Source organism: Olea europaea, chromosome 5 (genome assembly GCF_002742605.1).
Source record: "Olea europaea var. sylvestris chromosome 5, O_europaea_v1, whole genome shotgun sequence".
NCBI lineage: Eukaryota > Viridiplantae > Streptophyta > Magnoliopsida > Lamiales > Oleaceae > Olea > Olea europaea.
In genome coordinates, this window is record NC_036241.1 from 12,648,895 (window position 1) to 12,659,590 (window position 10,696).

General features: G+C 34.0%; 1 protein-coding gene across 1 annotated transcript; it reads right to left on the minus strand.

Moving 5' to 3' along the window:
* Window positions 1-8,972: 8,972 nt before the first annotated feature.
* On the minus strand, window positions 8,973-10,409 carry LOC111394689 (chlorophyll a-b binding protein CP24 10A, chloroplastic-like). Its single transcript, XM_023020630.1, has 2 exons — window positions 10,104-10,409; window positions 8,973-9,642 (listed from the first exon to the last, which is right to left on the minus strand). The coding sequence occupies exons 1-2, from the start codon at window positions 10,322-10,324 to the stop codon at window positions 9,093-9,095; spliced, it is 771 nt and encodes a 256-aa protein (XP_022876398.1). The 5' UTR covers window positions 10,325-10,409; the 3' UTR covers window positions 8,973-9,092.
* Window positions 10,410-10,696: the final 287 nt, after the last annotated feature.

Here is a 10,696-nt window from a genome sequence, read left to right on the forward strand (position 1 = left end):
TAATTTTATTATTATTATTATTATTATTTTAAGTGACAGAGTAATATGCATCTAGTTATTTGATCAAAAAGTGATTCTGTGACTTTTTTTTGAAAAAAGTGACAGCATATTAATTTTTCATATTCTCCTTCATCAAACACCATGCATGCATCAATGTACTTGATTCAAAGTTTTTTTTTTCATGTTTATTACTAGAAAACAAGGCTTGAATATATATCTTAATAATTCCAAAAATGCACAGGAATGCAATAACATATTTGACCAAAAGTGATGCTGTAACTTTTTTTGAAAAAAGTGACAGCATATCAAATTTTCACTTTCTCCTTCATCAAACACCATGCATGCATCAATGTAATTGATTTGAAGTTTCCTTTTTCATATGATAAGGCATGACTATTTTGGAAAAAAGTAACAGAATGCCACTTTTTCGGAGAAAAGTGACACAATATCATTTTTTTGGGAAAAAGTGATAGAATGTCACACTTTCCATGAGCAAACACATTACATGCATCCATTAGTGGATTCAAAGTTTTTTTTCTCATATGTAGTAACAGAAAACAGTGTATGAATTGGTATGTTCAAACTTTTAGAAAATACTCGTATACGTCCGGTTAATTGCTCAAATGATAAAGTGTGACTGTTTTGGAGAAAGGTCACAGAATATCACTTTTTCGTAAAAAAGGGATAGAATGTCACCCTCTCCATGTGCATCCATGTAATTGATTCAAAGTTTTCATTTTCATATGTATTCTTAGATAATAGGGCATGAATTGGTATGTTTAAACTTTCAAAAAAGCACACGTATACATTCGGTTAATTGTTCCAATAATAAAGGGTGACTGTTCTTGTAGAAAGGTAACAAATGTCACTTTTTCAACCTTTTTCGTTGAAAAAGTGACACAATGTCACTTTTTTGAGAAAGGTGTCAGAATGTCACTCTTCATGATCAAACATCTTACAAGCATCCATGTAGTCTATTCAAAATATTCTTTTTCATATGTATTACCAAAAAACAATGTATGAATTGGTATATTCAAACTTTCAAAAAAGTAAATGTATGCATCCGATTAATTGCTCCAATGATAAATGGTGATTGTTTTGGAGAAAGGTTACAAAATGCCACTTTTTCTAAGAAAAGTGACAGAATGCCACTTTTTTACCTTCTTCTTTGAGCAAACACATTGTAAGTATCAATGCAATTGGTTTAAAGTTTTCTTTCTCATGTGTATTACTAGAAAATAGGACTTGAATATGTACATTCAAATTTCCAAAAACTCATACGTGCATACCTAGCTAATTGCTTAAAAGAAATACTGTGACTTTTTTTTGAAAAAAAAGTGATAGAATGCCACTTTTTCACATTATCTTTTTGTCAAACACCTTGCAAGCATCAATGTAATTGATTCAAAACTAATTTTTCATACACAATCCACTCAACTTCAACAATTTTATTTTCATAAATGTTAATTCAAACAAAAACGAGATGGATAATGAGCTATAATCATGGAATCCAAATCATAGAAATACCTGTAATTTTGTTTGTGTTTTTGTGGACGATCTGCTCAACTTTTTTTTCCAAATTTTTCAATGTTTTTGTGAATGGTTTCCTCGATTTGAAGAATGAACAAACTTTGTTTATGTATTTTTGAAAGATTTCCTCTTTTTCCTTTCAATTTTCCTTTGATTTTTGCACATTGGAGGCTGATTTATGAGGATTGTCGCGAGTTTAGGTTTTAAGCGTATATTTTACATTCAATTTTAAGTAATTACCATTTAATCCAAGTTTATAATGTTTTTTTCAAAACAACCCAAAAATATATGGTACTTTTATAAGTACCCCATTAAATCCTTAAGAGTGGCCGACTTTCACCAGCAAAATAGAATTAAACCCCACAACCCGCATAGATGACCATGGGTATGAGTAGTTCCCACATAAAATGAAAAATTTCGACCCCCATGTGTGTGTGACTTTCCTAGATTACTTAATTGGTGTACTGGTGTTGTAAAATTTTGTTTCGCAAGTGTACGACCAGTAACAAGTAATAGTGGACCTAAGAGTCTGGATCGTCGATCCCACAAGGACTATTTTCTAATACTTAATTCAATTTTTTTTAACTACTATTTGATTAAACAAATTAAAAGTTGTAAAATCTGAGTTTTAATCTAAATTCTAGAAAATAAATGGATGTTCACACGATTGGTTGGAGAATCAAATAGTGAATGGATGTTAGGGCAGAATAACTTCACCAATCGATCACCTTTACATCTCAAATTAAAATTCATTTCTAATGTAGTGCTCGGTCGAATTCTCCTATTGTATTCAATTTACCCCTCTCGAGTTCTCATTGATCATATTCAACTAATTAAATTTCATATCTCTATACAAATTCAACTTAGTTAAACGAGTTCTATGTCCTAGGAATTCAATTATGATTGCAATAAATGGTATAGTTATCTCTGCTCGTTATACCAATGTACTGGATTTTACTACATGGTCAAAATCCTAAACTCATATCTCTATTTGTAAAGAATTCACGAAAATCATCAAATTATTGATCAGATAATTTAATGCATTCAACTCATAACAAAATAAACACATGGAAAAATTAAAAACTAAGAATCTTAATAAGAGAATGTAAAGGATCCCAATTGATTACATTATTCCCCCTAACAATGAATTTAGCTACTCATAATGTAAGAAGAAAAATAGGAAATTGTCTTAGGTTACATCACCGGATTTGTAATAAAGACGTAGAAAAAAAATTAGAATTCTTGCACCAAGATCTCTTTCCGTTTCCAATGAATGCTTCTAATCTTCAATTGCTTGGTGTTAATCTTCTTGAGTTTCTCTTTTGAATCTCCCTTTTTGTTGTCTTGTCTCCAATGTGTTAAGAACCCTTCAAAAGTATGAGAAAGATGTATTTATAGGTGCCCCTCCATTTTCTGTAAAAGTAGGGTTTTTATGGATTTTAAAACGGAAAAAAAAAACGCGCCCTAAATACTCAGTCACAACTCCTAAGAGCTACGAGACAGCGCCTAGGCGCTGATGATAGCGCCTGGGCACTATGATTGTGGCGCCTAAGCGCTGCCTTTTGGGTTCAAATTTCATCTTTTTTTCAGTTTCGTAGGGTCTAGGCACTATGAATGCAGCGCCTAAGCGCCGTCTTTCTGCCACAATTTCGTGTTTTTGGCCTGTTCGTCCACTTTAATACCTCTTTTCACATCAAACAACACTAACAAACACATCAAAAATGTTCTATACTCACAAGATCTAGCATTTAATCAAACTAAACTTGTGCAAAATTCATGAGTGAAACAAACTTATCAACTGGCTTACTCACACTTTTTACCCATTGAGTAGACAATCTAGTAACAGGTTTTCACTTCTCAGTGAGTAAAAGATTGTGAGATGCTTTAGATAACGATGCTTACGATGTCCGATCTTTCTTGCAGGTTGGAACCGGCTCTTTTGGTTTTCTTTCTTTGGTGACGGGGAAGAGCGGTGCATTAATTTGCAATCATTCCTGCAGTCACTCCCGAGGTTCATGTAGCTCGGTGTAGCAAAATAAGCCCAAACAATATCTTGTATATCTTGAAGAAAGAGCAAGATCAGTCAAAGCAAATAGATACAGAGAACTGAAAGTCTCCCATCAACACTTCAGACAAATTTTTTAGTATACAAACTAGCACATAACCACAAGGAAACTGCAACCAAGTTCCACTAGCCTCCCAACTATTGTAGAATACCCATAAATAGAGAGGAGTAATCCACAGAATGCAATAATAAAGTGATACACAATGGAATTCTTATGAAGCAAAACCATTATATTGAAAGAACATTTGTGATACAAAATACAAACAAGACAGTTGTATTTTCTCAGACTTGTTACAAAAGAATCAAAAGATTTCAATGCCTAGCATATGAAAAATTGGAACATTCACAAATAACAATTGCAAGAATGAGTTTGTCAAGTTCTCTTGGTCTCAAAACTTCTCTATTGTAGAAACCTTGTGATGCCATGAAATTCGCCGCACCATTTCCTTCTCGATAAATGTGGGTAAGACTGACTTGGAATCAATAACACAAAAACTTTATCTCGTCCAAAATATCAAGAAATTCAGAGGACAATGATTTGTGAGGATGACCCTCCACGCATTGTATACCAACTTTAGAGTTGACTTCTGCCCATATGTTGAACTTGAAAAGATAACCATTCTCAAAACAAAGTTTCAAACCCGTCAAGAATGCGCGAAGTTCTGCCTCGAGAATGTTCAAAAAATTTTCACCGTAAAACTTGTGATATGCGAATACGACATCCCCATTCGTGTTCCTCAAAACTCCTTCGTCGGCGACTAATGAACCTCTGAAACAACAATCTGTGTTGAGTTTCAGACAACTCAATGGAGGTTTCACCCATTGCACCAGTTTAGGGCAATGTTGTTGTTTAAATCCCAATTTATATTCTACCTATCGGGACATTTTTGCATGGATTTTTTGAACCAATTGCTAAGAAAATATTAGATTGTTGAGAACTAGAAGTAAGCTATGATTATCTGTGAAGCCACTACAAGAAAATATTGGTGAAGGCCGGGAAAACCAGAGAAATAAGCTATGATTACAACAGTAAGGTTATTTTAAATGGATATGGGCTTGGAATTTACAACGTAGTGGGAGGCAATTTGATGGTAAGTTCTTGAAATATGAAAACTGATTCAGGCAAAAGATTGTTAAGAAACCATGAACTTGTTGAGAAGAAGAGGATAGGATACTACCCTTACATGGAAGAAGAACGAATCATTCCCGGGAAAAGAAAGGAAAGGACTTACAATATAATTGGCCATTATTATAACCGTTGTTGGATAACAATTCAAATTCCATCGCGACAATGAGTCTTACCATATTATTGTTTCTTAACTCCACGTGATTAATAAGTTTCAGTTTCAAATTCAATTAAATATTTTGAGGATTATTGGACTTCTAATTAAGCTTAACTACACGTTTGACTTTATTTATATAAACTATTGTAATCGATCATTGCATTTATTATTCATTTAACTTGGTTTTGATAATTTGATCTCGATCATTGCATCAAAAGGTAATAAGCAAAGTTTTAAAATCCACGATGAATGTAATAAGGTGACAAGATAAAGCCTCAAATCGTATGAGTCTAGATGTATATAAATAAAATTTAGATGTAATAAGGTATTTTCTTATTTTTTAGTATTATTTTAATTATTTTAAGATTTTTCAAAATACTGGTCTTATGAATAGACTACTTCATTGATTGAATTGTGTCTTCACCATTGCATTATGAATAAAAACACTTAACCAGGCTTAAAAATAGGGAGTGAAGAGACCGATTGATGTGTCAGAAAATGATTGGATGTTTTTATTTTAATTTTTCAAACCATCTAATCATGCGTCGACACGTGTTTTATCTAAATTTGAGCCTAGATATATAGCATGATTGTTGCATTATAAGATAAGAAGTAACAAAATTGAGCAAGACTGGTCAAGGCCTTCTATATGTAATAAACAGTCAAACCGCTTTGGCCTTAGTCCATGTTTGGTATCAATAAAAGTTCATATTTTAATTTAAGTCAAAGTCAACAATTAATTTTAACCACATATTTCATAAGTCCCACAACTTTTTAATCACACATTTCATCAAATTTTATCAAAATTTATTAAAAATCTGATTTTAATCCACACCAAACAGGACTTAAAAATTGGTAAGGTTGAAGGACCTACACATGTTACGTAATGTAGATGCAACCGATTCCACCCAACCACGATTTTACTTAATGAACTTTTATTCATGTGTCCTTTATTCCGTTTTTCAGATAGAAATAACAAGTGCTTTAAGATCCACCAATTGAAATGCTCGTATCACTCGATTGTTTGGCACTAGTTATTGTAGATTTCTTCAATGAATAAAAAATAACACATATTTTATTGTGATAAGCCAACTTATAATTAGTTAACCATGAATCTCTCTAACTCTTTCATAGTTTACAATATCAATAAAAGATAAAATTCGATATTTTGACTGAATGTACAAACTTCACCAAATCTTTTGCGTTCATATGGTGAACGAAAGCTTGAGGCTGAGAATGGTAAATCAATATTTGGCATGTTCGATTGAAAGTTACTATTGATTAGTGTACTTATTTATAGTCGTTTAATATAAAGTATGAAGTGTTAAAAAACCTCATTTGGCTATATTAGACAAATTTACTGTAGTTAATTCATGGATACAACGAATCCATTGGAAAAAAAGGATAAATAATGTAACGCTCCGACCCGCATAGATCGAAACGTCACTAGATTAACTGTACTTTAGCCGTAAATTAATTAACTATATTTTTAGTGGAAGGTATAAAGATTAAATTTTAGAATTTAATTCAAGAATTTTTTTTTCTTTTTTCTTTTTTAAAAATAGTTCAATACTAGAATAAAACAATTTCAAAAATATTTTTAGAATGGGTTCCATGCATGGTGATTCGAACCTGGATTCTTGCCTATATGAAATACTATGTAGATGACTATTGAGGCAACTCAGTTATTTATTAAATCTTTGTAATCAAATTTACTTAAACTTAATCTCTTAAATTGTTGGGTTTTTAATTAATTTATAGGGTTGGACTTGCATAATCTTAAATAGGTTGAGCTTCCATAGCTCGTTTCTTAAATGTGTTAGGCTCGTGGTGCTAGATTATCACAAAATAATAATCTAATTTCATTTTATTTCTCGAGCTTCCACAAATAATTAAGGGCTAGATGGCAGGTTTACTACAACTTGTGGGATCATATTTCAATCAATGGAGCTTCTCAACATGCACGTAAGTGTTCTCAATTTTACAATTGTTTGTTATTATTTATAATTATTGATTGTATATTTAGTACATATAAGAAGTACCCAAAAAAAAAGGTGGGGGGGGGGGGGGAAAAAAAAGGGTGGGGCGGGGGGGAGGGGGGAATGAGAGTTCACTACTTTAATTGAATTTCCTTCTCAAACTTTGGTAGTTATACAAGGTCAAAAAATGTTTACAAAAATTTAGTTGTTACTACGTGCGAGTAAAGTTCCTTTATTTTAGAATGAATTAGTATCATTTATTTTTGATGAAGTGTGTTTAGAACATATACTACTTATTTGTGAAATTAACTTTAGTTCACATATGAGGCACAAAAAGAAATGGGAGTTCCTATTAATTATTGAATTTGTTAGGGGGATTATTTAATAATTAAAATGTATGAATTGGAATGAGTCTTCAATAGGAGTGATGATTGTGTGTGATTCTTTAAGTGCAATGAACGCATACTGAAGAGTCATGACCTTTGAATAAAATGAAACTTAAATCGTCATACCTTGCCTCAATCTGAAATAATGTAATCAAATGGTCAAAATTAATTTATACCAAAAATGCAACCATTCAAAATAGACACAGTGAAATCTAAAAATTGGACCTCCTAATTCCATTTTTTTATCCAAATAATTGATTTCTAAATTCTTCTTTTTCGAAATTCAATCAAAATAACATTCAATATCATTCAGTCTAGAAAGATACGATCAAGGTTAGTTTGTTCGACAAAATTAATATTGCATATTTTTCTCAATTTGATGAGTTGGTGAGCGGCTCGCATGGTCAAATTGCTGCTCACCACATGTCCAGGGCAAGCTGCTCGCCCCCACCTTTTACCCCTAGTTTGATCCTATTAGCACCCTTGAAGGGGATAAAATCCGTCTTAAGGATATTTGTAACAACATACATCACTTCATTTTATCCTCTGTTTTTTGCATTTTCCACATTTTATTCGATCGTCATTTGTTCATTTTGCATGCATTTATTTTTAGCAACGGAATATATTATTAATAGACCAATCTTACCGACACAATTTCCTTCTCGAACTTTAATTGTGACGCAAGGTAAAAAAGAGAAGAAAAAGTTTAAATACTATCTAGAACTTATAATCATCATTTTGTTCCAACTCAATTTTATCATAAATTTATAACATTTCTCATTAATTAATTAATGCCCAAATCGCAAACTATAGAGTGGTCCATATTATAAAACAGTGTCCTCAATCTTTTCATTTAATTTCAATATCTGAAGGCCCTCTTTCCGCTAAAAAGTCAGTCAACTCTGCATTGTAATTATTTAATTTTGAGTAATTGGCACAAAACTCCTTTGACCTTATCTCCGTTGTAGAATAGTTCTTATCATTTCAAATTAACAAAAAATCCCTTTGACGATCGTTTATGTGCAAAAGACCTCCCTATTGTCTAAGTCCATTACTAGAACCTTTAAATTCACTTAAACAAGGCCGAAATGAAAAAGGAATAATTGCAGTTGTAATCTCAAATTTTTTATTTTTTTGCAGATTATACTCAAATAAAATAATTGTATCACCCACAATCCCAAACTTTCTCCAATCTCACCTCCACCCCCATCTTCACCCTCAAAACCTCATCTTCTTCCTCACTCCACCCCCACTCCAAACCAAAGACCAGAAAATCCAGCTAAGTCCATATGCAGATGTGGATGGTAGATGGACTGGTCCTGGACCAATGCAAAAAAGAAGTGGAAATGTGGATGCAGGAAATGGAATTTTTTTATTTTTTGTTTTGTATAGGAACCATATGTAGAAATAACAGACGGGAAATTGTGGAGGCCATATCTAAGTTCATACAAGGGAAAGTTGATGTTCATTCTGGTGTTTCGAAATATTAGAAGTACTTAAGTTTGTTATGACATCAATTATCAATGGTAAGAGTTCGATTCGCGCTTTAGAACCCAAGCTTTCATGCCTCAGAGGGAGCACATTCACCAGCCATCGCAGTTTTAAAAACTTCCTTCCGCAACCTATAATAGCTCGACATATTTTTAGATGCCAATGGAAAAAATCGAGCCATTGTAATATATATTTCATTGTAGCTCGATAGTTCAATATTCTTTTTAACGCTTATATATGTTATCTCAACTATTATATATTTATATTATTATTTGATCATTAATTTTACAAAGCCAAAGATAAGTGGAAACAATTTGAATTCTCTCTACATTGAATTTATTTCTTAAATCAAGATTCCTTACAATCCAAGAGCTCCAAGGGGTGTCTTCCCTTGGCCAGCTTCAAAGTAGAATATAAGCATAGCCACCATAGCAAGTCTTGCATGTTTAATTTCTGCAAGTTTCAATCTCTCAAGCTTCTCCGTGTCAGGGATATAAACTCCATTCTTGAGTGTACCGGCAAAGCCCAAAGGATCAAAGAATTTGCCTCCGGGATAGCCTTGTTCGCCGGTTGCATTGGCGAAGTTTTCTGCAGTTCTCGACCATGGAGTAGCCCACTCGACAGATTGAGATTCCGGGTTGAAGAAGTCGACCCATCTTTTGCTCTCGACCCAACCCATGAGGAGGAGTTGGGTGCCGAGGAGAGAGCCGAAAGAGAAGGGCGCAACAGCACCAGGTGCAGCGCCAGCTTCGAACCAGGGGATGCCACTCCAAGCTTGGCCAACGAAGATGCCAACGACTGCAACCATTGCCCATCTGCCGTGGATCAGCTCGGCTTCTCTGTACCATTTCAAGAATGCTGGATCCTTTCCAAGACCTAGCGGGTCGAAACCGTAGTCACCAGGGAGCCTGCAATAGGAGCGTTCAGAATATTAATCTCAAGGCGATGTTGTGAATATGGAATTTCAAAGAAGAAAAAAAATTTCAAAAAAAAAAAACAATTGATTCAAATGGTGCACACGATACTAGTCACCAGCTCATAAGATTATTCGACAATAAACGAGAAAGAATTAAACTACATGTATAGGGTCAATCATCCTGTACAAGTTACAGATGTAGTGTTGGCAGCACTGCCCCCCATCCAATGACAGAACAGCATTCTGTCAAAATCCCAGTACATGTAGCCTTGTTCAACGAGAAACTATCCAATTTGTGGCAGAGCTACACTAATAAAATCTCAAGTCGGACTTGAATTACTACTCTTAACAAAGTTCACATTTTAAGATAAAACTCCGAATCATAATATTGTTGATGGTCGAGGGCTACTTTATAGTTGAAGGGGGAGGGATGGTGGCAAGCAGGATACTTACGATCCATCGAGCCACTCGGGGTCGATGAAGTTGCCACCACCTCTAACACCAGGAATCCAAGACTTCTTAGGAGCAGCAGCAGCAGCCACAGCAAACCTCTTAGGAGACACTGCAGTTCTAGCTGCAATTGGCGCAGACAACAAAATCTGGGCGTTCTTGCCACCATTCAAGAATGCAGAAGAGCCCAATCCATTCACCAATGCAGCAGATGTTGAAGCCATATTTCTCTCTGTTAACTCTCTATCTCTCTCTCCGCCTAGACAAATTGGTACTGATACAGACACTGAAACTGGACTATATGGTTTATCTGGAGTGGGGAAATCAAAAGGATTGATTTGGGTGCAGCCAAGTAGGACAAGTGAAATCTAGGAATTCCTTGAGATAGATTTCGGACCAATAAGATCATCAACTCCATCCTCATCTTCTTTGATGGGGCTATCCACGTGGACATTTTTTTCTCCTCTACTTTTGATCTTTCTTCTTCTATCTATCTGCACCACACAAGTACTTGTTTTCTGATGGGTTATAAATTTTTCTCGATTTACACTGAATTATATGTATCAGTTTTCGAATACACATAATAAATATATATT

What these genes read in the sequence shown, in the direction of transcription:
- LOC111394689 (XM_023020630.1), bottom strand. Translation starts at nt 10,324, where the DNA reads ATGGCTTCAACATCTGCTGCATTGGTGAATGGATTGGGCTCTTCTGCA. An exon ending in CCCGAGTGGCTCGATGGATC is followed by an intron (nt 9,643 to 10,103) that starts GTAAGTATCCTG and finishes CTCCTATTGCAG; the next exon opens with GCTCCCTGGTGACTACGGTT.